Genomic DNA, 16,152 nt, shown 5'->3' with positions numbered 1-16,152 from the left:
CAGTCTGTTTAAACTGCTTAAACCAACTGCTAATGCTTTTGCGAGTTGGTGGTTGAATACCGAATTTGGTAAGAAATATCCGCTGCACTGCAATAAGCGAGTAATTTTTCGCAAACTGAAGAACGCAGAAAACCTTGTGGTCCACAGTCGCCATCTCTCTCACAACTAACAGTGAAACGGAATGACGGCCATATTGGCGTGCGAACTCTACCGACCGCTTCTGAAACCATCACCGCCCATCCGCCGCCGCCCGCCATAAACTTTCAAACTACTTCTTTTCATTGGTATAAAGGTTGTTCATTTTGAATTTGTACTTGAATACATGCGAAATTTTGAAAATGAGTCCATGTTATTTGAAATGAAAATTCACATTCCCGATTTATGGATCATCCGCAAGTTAATCAGATGTGATAGTTACTTCAGTGTGCTTCTGTTTTTGCAGCAAGTACTGGGAATATGCATGGAACGGCGTTCATATTGGATATACTGTGCCATTCTGATATGAAACATTTCTCGTAAGTTCTGCTTGGCAGTGCAGCTACCGAGGTGTTGCGAGGAAGGGCAGTGGAAATATAGTTCACTCACAGTTATCGGGTGCGTCACGGTCGAGTCTGAGGAGCGCGATGTCATTGGCGACGTTGGCGCTGGCCTGCGGCCTGTACTGTGGGTGCGGCGTCGCAACCTCGATGCTGTAGTCCTCGGGCGGCGGTGCGCAGATCTCGCCGTCACAGTCCACGTCCGTGCGCTGGTCCCACTCGCCCAGACGCACGCTCACCCTGACAAAGGGAAAAAGCACACGTTGGTCTCCGCCATCGTTCAGATCAAAGTACTGGATATAAAGCTCCTGACTTTTGCTACCTTTCTGCTGCATATCGAAATAGCTCGCTCTTACCCCTGGTGTCTGTATCTTTACTATTTCTTAAAAGGGGGGGGGGGGGGGGGGGGTAGGACGTCAAACGGGCCGACTTGGAGCAGAAGAGGCACCACAGGACATTTTAATTTCCACTGTCTATCCTTTTACAAGTAAATTCATAAAACTTTGTCATCGTGACCAGGAAGGATTGAGGATTCACACTCGCAGCAGCGGAAGTTCAAAAACATAACAAAATATTTTTTTTACATGTGAAATTTCATCATTTTTTTCACTTACTATTCGCTGCATTTGTGGCTGTAGGTACACTTTTCTTCAAAATTAAGATAGACTGTTCGATGAATTTTGCACAGCATACAAACCATACTTACAGGTGTCTGAAACCCTAGAATCTATTTAATTTATGAAAAAATGAATGAGCTGTTACGTTTTAAACTTTATGTTTAGAAGAAAATCAAATTTTGTAGTTAACTATCTCAATTTTTAACACAGTTTTTAATAGATTTGGAAAATTCTAGAGTTTTAAACACCTGTAAATATGGTTTGTATGCTGTGTAAAATTCATCAAAGAATCTCTCTTACTTGTGAAGAAAAATGTACCTATAGCAACAAATGCAGCCAACAGTAAGTGAAAAAATGATGAAATTTCATATCAAAAAAAATTATTTTGTCATGTTTTTGCACTTCCACTGCTATGTGTGTGAATCCTGAATCCTTCCTGGTCAGGCTGACAAAGTTTTATGAATTTATTTGTGAAAGTGTAGGCAGTAGAAAATAAAATGTCCTGCGGTGCCTCTCCTGCTCCAAGTCGGCCCGTTTGACGTCCTACCCCCCTTAAGGCAAACCTTTCACCCTGCAGTCTTTTTCAACGTTTTCTTTTTAGGGATCCATACCTAAGTCGGCAAAAGTGGAACCTTATCACACCACTTTGTTGCCCACGTGTCTGCCCTTCTTTTAAGACCCATTCTTCTCAGGAACGGCTACAGGAATAAAACTGAAATTTACGTCTAATATTAATGTCTACAGTTCTTTGGTGGTGTAAAAATTTAAGCTGCTAAGTCAATACAATGAAAAGAAAAGGCCATATGTGTCACATATGACACTCGCAAACTCACTTTTCAGAACATATAAATGAACTGTTTGTACACAGGAGTAAGTTTGCATGGGACCCACAGAGCACGAGTCGTACTTGTAATTCAACAATTTTTTTTATATATACTGTCTACTTACGTTAGACATGATAATTTGATCTGCTGACATGGCAATCTTTATAAAACCTCTGATTTATCTAGCAACACCACGTAATAACTTCGAATACTTCGATAATAGATACACAGATATTCAAAGCTATATGGTTACACTGGTTTCCATTCTCTATAATAATTTTTCATACAGTCATAAGACAGTTATACGCACTACAACATTTCTACTACCTATGCTAAATGGTAGCCAACAACATATCTCTTTACAAATAGGTACAATTTGCATGCTACTAGTAACACATGCATAAATTTTTGCAACACGAATATTGCAGCATTCATTATAACATTTCTCGTGTTACACAGGGATTTGTTGACTTTCAGAGTGATCTGCACGTTGATATATTAGTGGCATCTCTGAATAAAACCTCTGATAATATTCAATCGTTTGTAGAGTCTACCTCCTCTACAACAATATACACTACTGGCCATTAAAATTGCTACACCAAGAACATGACGTGCTACAGACGCGAAATTTAACCGACAGGAAGAAGATGCATTGATATGCAAATGATTAGCTTTTCAGAGCATTCACACAAGGTTCGCGCCAGTGGCTTCACCTACAACGTGCTGACATGAGGAAACTTTCCAACCGATTTATCTTACACAAACAGCAGTTGACCGGCGTTGCCTGGTGAAACGTCGTTGTGATGCCTCGTCTAAGGAGGAGAAACGCGAACCATCACGTTTCCGACTTTGATAAAGGTCGGATTGTAGCCTATCGCGATTGCGGTTTATCGTATCGCGACATTGCTGCTCGCGTTGGTCGAGATCCAATGACTGTTAGCGGAATATGGAATCGGTGGATTCAGGAGGGTAATGTGGAACGCCGTGCTGGATCCGAACGGCCTCGTATCACTAGCAATCGAGATGACAGGCATCTTATCCGCATGGCTGTAACGGATCATGCATCCACGTTTCGATCCCTGAGTCAACAGATCGGGACGTTTGCAACACAACAACCATCTCTACGAACAGTTCGACGACGTTTGCAGCAGCACAGACTATCAGCTGGGAGACCATGGCTGCGGTTACCCTTGACGCTGCATCGCAGACAGGAGCGCCCGCGATGGTGTACTCGACGACGAATCTGGGTGCACGAATGGCAAAACGTCGTTTTTTTCGGCTGAATCCAGGTTCTGTTTAGAGCATCATGATGGTCGCATCCGTGTTTGGCTACATCATGGTGAACGCACATTGGAAGCGTGTATTCGTCATCGCCAAACTGGCGTATCACCCAACGTGATGGTATGGGGTGCCATTGGTTACACGTCTCGGTCACCTCTTCTTCGCATTGACGGCACCTTGAACAGTGGACGTTACATTTCAGATGTGTTACGACCCGTGGCTCCACCCTTCATTCGATCCTTGCAAAACCCTACATTTCAGCAGGATAATGCACGACCGTATGTTGTAGATCCTGTACTGGCCTTTCCGGATACAGAAAATGTTCGACTGCTGCCCTGGCCAGCACATTCTCCAGATCTCTCACCAACTGAAAACGTCTGGTCAATGGTGGCCGAGCAACTGGCTCGTCAAAATACGCCAGTCACTACTCTTGATGGACTGTGGTATCGTGTACACGCCATCCAAGCTCTATTTGACTCAATGCCCAGGCGTATAAAGGCCGTTATCACGGCCAGAGGTGGTTGTTCTGGGTACTGATTTCTCAGGATCTATGCACCCAAATTGCGTGAAAATGTAATCCCATGTCAGTTCTAGTATAATATATTTGTCCAATGAATACCTATTTATCATCTGCAATTCTTCTTGGTGTAGCAATTTTAATGGTCAGTAGTGTACATAACATCAATGTAACTTTCGTGTTCTCGGGAGGTTGTTTCATGAGTGTATTGATAGCTGCCTCTGGCACTGGTGGTGCACAGAGTCGCTTTCTATCACGATTTCTTGATGTATGACAGTCTCAAATTTCAGATGTATGTATTTTCAAGTTTAATGTACATCGTGCAAGACGCTCTTATCGAACCAGTTCAATAGATCATCAATAGTAATAAATATGGTTACAATTTATTATTATCAAATTTTAGTACTCTTGGTCTGTAAGTAGGTTTTTCTGCCCATGCTTTTTGGATTGTATAACATGAAACTCTCCATTGCACGATGCCAGGGTTATGAAACAACGCACAGTAGCTGTGTAGAATGGCTTGCACGCTCTTAGTTGGTTCGAATGGCTCTGAGCACTATGGGACTTAACTTCTGAGGTCATCAGTCCCCTAGAACTTAGAACTACTTAAACCTAACTAACCTAAGAACATCACAGAATCCATGCCCGAGGCAGGATTCGAACCTGCGACCGTAGCGATCGCGCGGTTGCAGACTGTGGCGCCCAGAACCGCTCGGCCACTCCGGCCGGCACACTGTTAGCAGCCAGGAGCTCAGGGCTGCCACGAGACTGACATCTGACTGTCGACTTGTAATATCTCTTTATATTCGATGAATTATTCTGATACAATTCTACCCTTGAATGACGTTTACTAATTTTCTATCTTCATACTCGCAGAATCCATGCGAAAAGTAGTTCATACAATAGCTATGCCATGAGCGCATAAGTATTATTTGTAGTACTCTCTCTGGTGGTTGTTAAAAAAAACTTCCGAGATTGTCTTCCTGCCGATTAGCCTGAGCTTGGTTTGGAAGAACTGTAATCTGATTATTGAGATTTATCACAGAAGATAACTGATACGAACTGTACGATTAAAAAGGAAATATATACATAAATTACTCCTTCATACTAAAGGTGTGTATTTGACATTTGAGAATTAATGATATTTATCGATATTTTGCGTAGTTGTTAATCAGAAGGGAACTTCCGAAAGACTGGATACGAACCTGCATTTAATAATCCAAGAGCTCCATTACTTCTTCGGAAGGTTAAACTTCATCAAAGCCAAATATCCGCTTGATCTGAGGTTTCCCGACTGGTTATACAACGGTCCCAAAATTACGAGGCATTTTATTAGTACAGATTAGAAGACTGCCGCGAAGCACGAGCCTGCAGAGAAGAAGAATCATCGCCTGATTTCATTCTAACAAGTAAAATTTCAGAATCATTTTAAGTGACTGAGCTATGACTGTGTTTCCTATCATGAATGATTGATTGCTCGAACGAACTGAGAGCTACATAATCACGTAGGTAGGAGGAAAAATTACAGTGGCGCCAGTGTGACAGGACTCTCTTGGATTGTTATATAATATATGTATTTTTTTGTTTCATGAAAACCAACGAGAACGAGAGGTAACTAATCTGAAGAGAGATTCGGTGCCCATAGTAAAAGATTGCTGATACCAAGAAACGATTTCAACTATTGGACAACACCGAGACTACAGAACAAGGCCAGAGAAATCTAATTTTTTTTCACCTTGTATTTAAAATAGTTTGAAATCAGTTTAGAAAGAACTTTTTTCCAGATAGTAGTTAGATTGTAGAACTGTATATTGTGTGATTTTCGTATCTGAGCAGTGAACTTTATACCATCTGTGAAGTAATTAGAAAGTTAAGTGTGTCTACGACAGTAAATTTGAAACTGTATTTAGTGACTGGAACCTGATATTACAGTTATTTAATGGTATTGACTAGAGCGGCATTTAAAATGTCATTGAATCAGCAACGAGACGTGCAACAGCCTTCAGCTGTTTGCACAGAAGCAGAGGCCACGGATAGTAATTCTGAGACTGTTGTGGCTAGCGGTAGCAATATAAATAATCCCGCTGATTCAGAAAACATTCATACAACAGCTGATCAGACTGTTGTTGACACATTAGTTGTTATTATGCAACAGTTGTCTCTATTAGCCGAAGGCCAAGCGGAGGTGAAACGAGACTTATCCGTTATACAAAATGAATTCGAAAATGAACTAGCCGAAAATCAAACAGAATTACAAAATCAGTTAAGAGCAACCTTTACCGAATTAGATCAGAGATTAAATACCCAGACACAGGAAATAAAAGAACAGGCAGAAAAGACCGAACAGAATCTTATTGCTCGAATTGAGCGGGTCCGCCGACAATGCCAAGAAAACAATAGTAAATTAAAAGCGGAACTAACCGAATATGTATCCGTCAAAATTGACACGATACAAAAACAAGTAGAACTGTTTCCTCAAGTAATACAAGCTCAAGAGGACATACAGTGTTCCGTATCTATGATACCAGAAATAACAGAATCCCAAGATAATTTAAAGAAGCAATTTGACGAAGTGAAGGAAAAACAGGAGACAGTGGAACATAGAATGAATGTACTTGCGGGAAAGTTTTCAGAAATGACATTAGAGCGGCAAAATTCTCCTTCGGAAACGATAGAAGAAACTGTGAAAGTAGCTTTACAGTCAATTTCAGAGAGTTCCGAGGATAATTTTTTTAACAAAGGGTTCAAGGAAGTTCGAGAACAACTTGGCGAAGAATTCTCGCGTTGGAAAGAAAATATCGAAAGATCACTAAATCTCTCGCAGCAGGATTTAGAAACAGCGAGAAGTAGGAAACAAAACTCTCAATCTGCGCGTGACATTCCGTCCACGTCAAGATCCGATGTAGATAGAACTGGAACATCACAAGTTAGATTGGATATAACGGAGAGCCACAGGGAAAAGTACGAACAGGATGATTTTTGGAATCGTAGTAGCGTTGAGGAGAAGATGATTAAACAGAGACAATTTCAAACCTTTAACCCTGACAAAAAGAATGTTCATCCTGTAGTCTTTATTCGAAGTTTCAATGGTCTATTTCCACGATCTTGGACAGAATGGCAAAAGATTAGTTTTGTATCTGGATATATACAAGGAACAGGAGCATTGTGGGCATCCGAACAAACATCTTCTTGTAAATGTTACAAAGAATTTGAGCAGGCTTTTCTAGCAAAATATTGGTCTGCTGGAATACAAGAAAGACTTAGGCAGGAAGTATTATATCCTGAGCCTTTCTCGTTTTCTAGAGGACCTCTAAAGAGATATTTTGAGAAATACATTAATAAATCTTTGTATTGGGATGTACCGATTCCTTTGCCGGATATACTTAGAATACTCAAGTCCAGACTACCCACCAGTATAAGGAATCAGCTGTTATATATAAATGATAAGGATATAGACTCATTTATGACTACGCTTGATCATATTGATATAATTGAGGAGGACAATAAAAGGGCAAGAGAAATGTCATATCAAAGAAGAGCAATAGAAGCGAATCCGAGCTGCAACTCGAGTGGGAATAGCTGTAATGGTAGCAGTAACAATAATCATAACCAACTACACTCTCCGAGGAGACTTAGAAATGGACAAAATGCAAACAATAATTATTACCATAATGAAAACTTTAGTAATGGTGCAGCGAGGGGCTATTTTAGAAACAGTAGGAATTTTAATCGATATGATCCAATGTATGGCAACACAGGACAGTTCTACCAACACCAGCAGAACAACAACAATAATTACACAAATCAAGCAAGACAATATAGACCGAATTCACCACAACAACCGATAATCACTGAAGTAGCTGAAGAGATAAATACCAATCGGACCAATAATCAGTCAAACTAAACATGACCGCATCGTGCCCCGGAGGAGCGGTCAGGGGATCTGTTAGGGGCGAAACAGTAAAATTACAATTGTTAAGATATAATGATGGTGAGCTGTTGACTGAAGAGTTAACAAAGGATTTAATAACGTGTCATAATGACAGATCGAGTGTTCCGGTATCGGAAGTATGTGTTGAAATAGAGGAAGTTCCAACGAATGTGATATTGGACACCGCCGCTTCCGCCAATGTCATCTCAGGCGCTCTTTTTCGGAGAATTATTAGGAAGATGAAGGTACCAATTTTGCCAGTACAGAACTGCAAAATCATCGGAGCTGTTGGAGGACGCTCTCCCAATGTCAAAATACAAACACAATTAGAGATGAAAATGGGAAATGTAGCAATAAAATGCACGTTCCTTGTAGTGGAGAAGTTATTAGTGGACTGTATTCTTGGTATTGGGAGTATGCAGGAGTACGATTGTCAGATAGATTTTTTGGAAGGAATAGTTAAATTTAGATTAAATGGAGAAGAGATAGCACTGGATTTAAATAGAAAGGAAACTGTGCATGAGAAATATTGTCGCGGTGCCATAATTCAATTAATTGACACTACAAACGGTCGTTGGAAGGAGCTTTCAAAGGATTTGATACAACAGGAGGACTTTAACCAAACAACAATGATAAAAGCTAGTGAATCAAATCAGCTTACCGGAGAACAAAGGCAGCAGCTTCATTATTTGTTAGAGGCATATGAAGAGATTTTTGATGAGAAACCAGGAATTATTAAAGGGTATATTTGTCACGTACAAGTGAAGCCACATCAGACTTACTGTTACACGCAATATCCGATCCCCTGGCGTTTAAAACAATCCGTTCAAAGGGAGATAAATAGAATGTTAGAATGGAACTTGATTGAACCATCAACTAATCAGATTGAAAAGAACTTCTGGATAAACCATCTGCCAAAGTATGAAGACCAGAATTTTAAATGGGAGGAAAAGATTCGACTCGCACTTAAAAATTTAACTAAAAAGGCAATACAACGGAAATTGACATATGATAAACGGATTCACCGGATTCAGACGTTTCATCTTGGAGAAAAGGTTTTATTGAGGCGACACATCCATTCCTCGAAACTGATGAAGAACATAAAGAAATGGAATCTTATTTATACCGGACCATATGTTATTGTAAATATACCAAATCCTGGATCATACTTGTTGGCATATCCCGAATCGAAAAGGATAAAGGGATTATTCCCGCATAATGATATTAAGAAATTTAGTGAAGGATCGTACATCTGTGATACCAAATATGGAGAAGAATTTAGTGTGGAATTTGACTATGAGTCGAATGTGTATATAAATATCAAGAAGTTTATGTTGTCTAGAGGTTAAGAGACAGTGAGATCTGTGATAGGTTAAGAGACAGTGAGATTACTCCTGTGATAAGTTAAGAGACAGTGAGATTACTCCTGTGATAGGTTAAGAGACAGTGAGATTACTCCTGTGATAGGTTAAGAGACAGTGAGATTACTCCTGTGATAGTTTAGCACAAAATTTTTAAGATAGGTTGAAGAATTTGTTAATTACTAGTGTTTGTAAGTGTGGACTATGAGCAGAAGCCACAGTGATATACAATGAAAGTGCATCTACATCTCCTCAAGACGCGGCACTTATGTGAGAATTGCGTGTGAAACTTGAACAGTGTGGGATATGTAGGTAAATACGCTGTGTGTATGATATGCGCTGTTCGCGCAAGAAAACAAATGAACTGTGAAATGAAGCAACAGTCGATAATGTCACTGTTGCAAACAATTGATGAAACTCTCTGGTTGCGCGAGAGGAAATTATTATAATTTTTAGATTTTTCATTATGCCTTCTTTACCAGGAGAATTAATTTAAGAATTTTAATTAACATTTTATGAACAATAGTTTGTGTGTTTCATATTATGGACGTAATTGTTGAAATAAATTTCCATAAATGTTCATGAGAGGATGAAGAAGATTCTGCGAGTGGATGATTTGTTAAATGAACATACGTCATCATTAATGATATTTATTTGCAAGTGGATCTATAAATCAATTAATTATAAGAATAATGAAAATTTTTCAAATTATTCCTTTTGTGGAGTCAGTGTCATATGCCTACGTTTAAAATTTTTCATCAGGTGTAAACTTAAATTTTATCCATAATTTCGTAATTGAAAGCAAACCTCGGACAGATTCAATGCTCTACTACCACCTGCACTATAACAAAACGAAGATTAGATTAAAAAATTTTTTGAGAGGAATACATTCGATATGAGCTACAACAAAATTTAAATGCCCACAGTCTATTTGGCAATGTTTTGGGCAATCAGCAGTTGTGATTCAAAACAACTTTTGTATTGAGGACTACAAAAAATTCGCGATTATCAGGACTGATGGATGTAAGGATCCACTCCGATTTTGAGTTCAACGATGAAATATGGACTTCGTTGCCTTAATCCACTCTCTTCCAGGGATTTATTCAGTCAGAACCTTTTCTTATACCACTTTAAACCTGTTTCATGTTCACGTCCCTGACCATCTGTTCCTGAGATCATCTTCCTGTTTCTACTTCACATCACCAGCTTCTATCCTGTACCATAAGCCATCGCCTGTCCTCCGTGCCGCCTCCACCAAACGCTGTACGTCGCCTACCCGGTGTCCGTACCCAGTGTTCCTGTTCCATCGACTTCACGACGAGATCGCCGGCTACATCGTCGAAAGAAGAATTTTGAAAATTTTTTTGAGCAATATTGTAAAAGTTGTTTTTTTTTTTGGCTATGAGGCACTTTTCCTTCGATCTAATCTATGGAGCATCTATATATTTCAAAATTACTGGATTTAGGCTTTCCTATCTTCTTTAATACCTGAGCTGCGGTCTATTCTTCCGGTTTTCCAGGGTTTCCCTGTGAAGGCCAGTTCCAAAATGGGTAGACCTTTTTCGTAACTACACCAATCTACATCTTCCCTGGATATGTACTCGGGATGCGGGTATCCCGGTACATGTAAAAGCTACAGCTTAGGTATTCTCGTAACTTATTGTCTTAACATGTTACCCATACTCTCTATAGTAAAATTCTACTAATTCAAAATATTCCTCTTTTGAATAAACAACCCAACAAATTTTTTCTGTTAGCTCGCAAAGTGTATTATCATTAACTTTGCTCGCTGCGAGGGGCAATTGTAATATCTCTTTATATTCGATGAATTATTCTGATACAATTCTACACTTGAATGACGTTTACTAATTTTCTATCTTCATACTCGCAGAATCCATGCGAAAAGTAGTTCATACAATAGCTATGCCATGAGCGCATAAGTATTATTTGTAGTACTCTCTCTGGTGGTTGTTAAAAAAAAACTTCCGAGATTGTCTTCCTGCCGATTAGCCTGAGCTTGGTTTGGAAGAACTGTAATCTGATTATTGAGATTTATCACAGAAGATAACTGATACGAACTGTACGATTAAAAAGGAAATATATATATAGATTACTCCTTCATACTAAAGGTGTGTATTTGACATTTGAGAATTAATGATATTTATCGATATTTTGCGTAGTTGTTAATCAGAAGGGAACTTCCGAAAGACTGGATACGAACCTGCATTTAATAATCCAAGAGCTCCATTACTTCTTCGGAAGGTTAAACTTCATCAAAGCCAAATATCCGCTTGATCTGAGGTTTCCCGACTGGTTATACAACGGTCCCAAAATTACGAGGCATTTTATTAGTACAGATTAGAAGACTGCCGCGAAGCACGAGCCTGCAGAGAAGAAGAATCATCGCCTGATTTCATTCTAACAAGTAAAATTTCAGAATCATTTTAAGTGACTGAGCTATGACTGTGTTTCCTATCATGAATGATTGATTGCTCGAACGAATTGAGAGCTACAGAATTACGTAGATATGAGGAAAAATTACAGACTGAAACAACTGTAAGCCTCATACTGGAGGAATTACATATGGAAGAAGGTCATCTCACAGAAGATGAGCAGCTTTTTACAGGTCCCTGATGTTACGAATATTTAGTAAGCCTAACCCACAAATTTATCAACATGATATGTTATGACTTCAGTAAGTACAACCAAGCTACGAACAAGTATATCTTACCATCAAATGGCATTTAAAGCACTTTCAGTTGACCAGCCATTTCTGAAATCCCAGTATCATAGTCTCGACGCAGACACATACTGGTGTTGAGCAGCGTGTGGGAACAATCAAAAATAATTTGCTACTACTGACAGATTTTTGTATTTATGGCTTTATTCTCTCCAGCTATATGTGGGAAACTATGTAGCTTTCATATTTAAGTAAATGGGTTATCTTCGCTTATGTGGTGGCATTATGGCGGCTCCCTGTCCCTAAATTCACTTTTTGGTGACCCTGAATCTTACTGATTAATGCTTATTGTTGGATTTGTGTTTGTCATTTAGAAAACAAAGCAATGATAAATTGTCAAGTATTCCACCTGGATTCCTCTTCATTGTGTTGCCCTCATGTCCAGTCCTCCCACTAGAAGAACGCACAGGGCTTCAAGCAGTCAGATCATCCTTATGGCGCTCAGCAGCCTTAAGCAGACCCTCCACACAATGGATAGTTACTCAGTGAACTCGTGCGAGGCATCATAGACTGTGCCTGCGTCTTCGCATCTAATAGAGCAGATCCTACAAGACGTCTAAACTTGCCCTCTCTCTCTCTCTCTCTCTCTCTCTCTCTCTCTCTCTCACTCACTCACTCACTCTCCCCTCCCTCTCTCTCTTCCGATGATGACATGCCGCTGGGAGCCAGTATGGAGAGGTGTACTCACACCCTGTAGGAGCCGAGCTTCCTGCCGTTGACGCAGTGCGATGCGGTCAGTACGTAGCGGCTGGTGATTAGCGACCCACCACATAGGAACGACACCGGTCCGCCTGCAAATGAGAAGCCTCACAGTACTACACCAGCAAAACACCTAGAAAATATTTCACTAAGACTTTTAAATCATTACATTATTTGGCGGTTTATCATTATAGTTGTGTTGTGTTGGCTGATGAGCCAACACCGTGTTACTATTGGATGCCGAAATGCACGCGTTTTAGCTCACACAGGCTGGCGTGAGGAGGGAAGAACTTTATTGACGTGAGGTCTGGAACATGGCAAGGAATTAGAATTCAGAAAGCGGACGTAATTAGTTTGATACTTAACTTTAATCCATTAATGATGAACGTCGCTCTTGACGGTACATGATTCACGATATTGTCTGTTCAGAATTCATTCTAACTACTGAATAAGGCGCCTTGCTAGGTCGTAGCAAATGACGTAGCTGAAGGCTATACTAAACTATCGTCACGGCAAAAGACAGCGTAAAGAGACAGTGAACCATCGCTAGTAAAGTCGGCTGTACAACTGGGGCGAGTGCTAGGGAGTCTCTCTAGACTAGACCTGCCGTGTGGAAACGCTCGGTCTGCAATCACTGATAGTGGCGACACGCGGGTCCGACGTATACTAACGGACCGCGGCCGATTTAAAGGCTACCACCTAGCAAGTGTGGTGTCTGGCGGTGACACCACAAGTTGCAGCTGTTATGGTGGTGTTAAAGGGAATTAATTTTAAAGGTAAAGCACATGGCTGGTATGAAATACTACAGAACTATTGGACGCTACAGAGGCACTAGTTTTTCCGGTTCTCTGATAAGTAGCTCGGTGGTGACGTTTCCACCTACGAATCCAAATGCCTGGAATTAGACCCGCAGTCAGTCGCAGTTTTATCTGTCACTTATCCTTCCTTTAACCTCTGATAATTTTGTTACTACGGAAAAATGGCAATCTCCCACGTTATAATAAGTTCACATTTAACTGTTGGTTGCCCTGTAATTGGTCGGTTAAGTCTGCTCGGAGGTCTGAGGAAGGTATACCACCTCCAATGGGGCCATTCCTAATAAACCACTGCGTTGTTCAAACCAACTTGTGTGCTGAGGAAAACTTTATCTTCTTCTACTTTAATAATGTTTCATTATTTGCACGGTTATTGTTGGTACTATCGAGATTACAAATACACTGCTCGGGATATGAGATACCGTCTAGACATCAAGTGTCACTGGACAGTTGGCGGTTACATCTACACGCAAGAATCTGCGTTTCTGCGAGCACGCCTCTTGAAAATTGGGAAAATGGTGTAGCAAACAATATTTGGTTCGACCTCATTCTGGGGTGCAGAACGTCGCAAAAACTGCATTTACGGAATCATAACACTGTTGTGCTTCAGGCTGAACAATGTTTGTTACCAAATTACTAGTCTTTTTCAGCTATACAGTCAACATAGACCTTTTAGTTATTGCGTGGGATGCTCAGAACACCTCAGACATCCTCATCAACGTATTATTACGTAATGGATAGGAGTGTACCTTCACGATCTTTGGTACCTTCCTAGGAAGTAATGTGCGAGCCTTGAGTGAAAGTACACTCTATAATGAAAGCCCGTTCCAAGAAAATACGCAACACTATCCCTTGCGTTGTTAACATGGCGCGCGATATTTAAGATAAATGTGAGCTAAGAAGGCTTAGAGTGTTGTATTTCGTAGCAGCTCCTTGTATGTTGTCACCCTGTGTGGTTAATACGTCAATGGATCCTTACGAAGTAGAATACGAAAGAGTTCGGAAGCTTCTGCAAGAGAGATTGGATGAATGTTCCGAAGGAGAAGAACAGGGTGGAGAGGAAACCGAGAGTTCTTAAGTTCTCTCTCATCACAGCCACACAGAAACGAAGAATGGAGACAATCTAGAACCACAAGTAAGTACACAAGGTAGTCAAACCACGCGTAATTTCTTTGTTGGAAAGGATAAGGTTACCAAATGGATGAAAAACTGTCATAGTCGTAATGTTAGAACTAAGTGTATATCTTGTAATTTACGTACCTGGTATGAAAGCTGTCACAAAAACTCCAAAAACTGCTGCCGACTGTTTTTCACCACTTGTATATGACGTAATAATTAGAACGATTACATTTCGCACAAAAACTTATATAGAGCACTCTGCATCAAATTTCACAAGATACTGTGACTCCAGTTCAACCGATGATAAGGAAATCAAGTCTTTTCTGGGTCTGTTGATACTGGCAGGGAATCACCAAGCAGGACCCCAAAATCTGGAAGACTTATGGTTTAGAAATGGTTTTGGAATTGAAATATTTCTTGCAACAACGAGTTTGCGGCTCTTCCGTTTCTTGTTCCGCAGGTTGAGATTCGATAACATTCAAGGTAGACCATAATGCAGACAGCTTGATCGCTTGGCTGGTCATCAGGGCTCATTTCGAAGCGGGAATCGTCACCGAAGACAACTCTACTCCAGTTAATGAGATTCCTGGCGGACTACGTGTCTGAAGACGCTCCGAATGCCAGCGGGATACCAACACTGACTGTCGCCTGCCAGACCGACAACCAAGAGTGATGGTCCGCGGTGCTGCTCCTTTTCACAGCAGTACCCTCACAGTACGGCGGCATGTCTATGATACTCTACCCCCCGTTTTGTTCCCCTTCATTGCAAGCCATCCTGGGCTTACATTTCAGTAAGATAATGGCCGCCGGCGCACAGCGAGAGTATCTACTGCTTGTCTTTTTGCTTGCCAAATCCTACCTTGGCTTACAAGATAGTCAGTTCTTTCCAAAACTGAGAACGTTTGGAACATCATGGACAAGCCCCTACAAATAGCTCGGGGTTTTGACGATCGAATGCGCCAGTTGGACAGGATTTGGCACGTTATCCCTCAGCAGGACATCGAACAACTGTGTCAATCAATGCCAAGCCGAATAACTTCTTGCATAACGGCCAGAGGTCGACCGACACGTAACTGACTTGCTCAAATTGTGGAGATCTTTCTGTTGAATAAATCATCCAATTTTTCTGAAATTGTATTCATTTGTTTGTCTGCATGTACAAATCATATCTACTGATTTTCGTCCCATTCGGATAGTTACTTCGTCATGTGTTGTTTTCTTTGTTACTACATAATACGACCAAAGCTTAAGTAGACACAACAGATGAAATGTGTGCTACTTTTTCAGCCTCATGTAAAACCAGACGTTGGCTCCTCGGCTTATTTGTCCGATGACTGACATTGCTGGCGTTAATGCTTTCAGCATGTTTGTAAGTAACAACAGCCAGAAGAGTTCCGAAAAATGTTTTCCCCTTTAGTGGGGAAAGCACTAGTTAACCCCATAGTGCGCAAGAGAGCAGTCACTCACTCAGTCAAATGTCACAGGGAAAACAGCTAAAATGGCGGGAACATATGACAGCGCCAATGTAGCACCTTCTGAACAAAGGATAGCTTAGAGCAGGCGCTGCGCAGTTTGTTCTCGAAGTGACGACATGAAAGTTAACTCGCATGTTTGAACGCCTTGTGTCTTAAAGTACATGACCAATGTGTTATGATAATGCTCCCTTTGCAGCCAGTGACAGTGGCTAAATTCATAAAACATTTGTAGGAGTT

At 40.6% G+C, this 16,152-nt stretch overlaps 1 protein-coding gene across 1 annotated transcript in view; it reads right to left on the bottom strand.

Annotated features, from left to right (window-relative positions):
• The window catches only part of LOC124623255 (serine protease easter-like), an 85,420-nt gene that overhangs the window by 17,631 nt on the left and 51,637 nt on the right, over positions 1 to 16,152 (bottom strand). Inside the window, exons 4-5 of the mRNA XM_047149024.1 lie at positions 12,496 to 12,598; positions 586 to 776 (exon numbers count right to left, since the gene is read on the bottom strand). Of these exons, the coding sequence (XP_047004980.1) occupies positions 586 to 776; positions 12,496 to 12,598 (294 nt within the window). The remainder of the gene's footprint in view (positions 1 to 585; positions 777 to 12,495; positions 12,599 to 16,152) is intronic.

This window comes from Schistocerca americana, chromosome 1 (genome assembly GCF_021461395.2).
Source record: "Schistocerca americana isolate TAMUIC-IGC-003095 chromosome 1, iqSchAmer2.1, whole genome shotgun sequence".
NCBI lineage: Eukaryota > Metazoa > Arthropoda > Insecta > Orthoptera > Acrididae > Schistocerca > Schistocerca americana.
The sequence above is the reverse complement of the archived record's forward strand: the minus strand, read 5'-3'. Positions and strand labels throughout refer to the sequence as shown.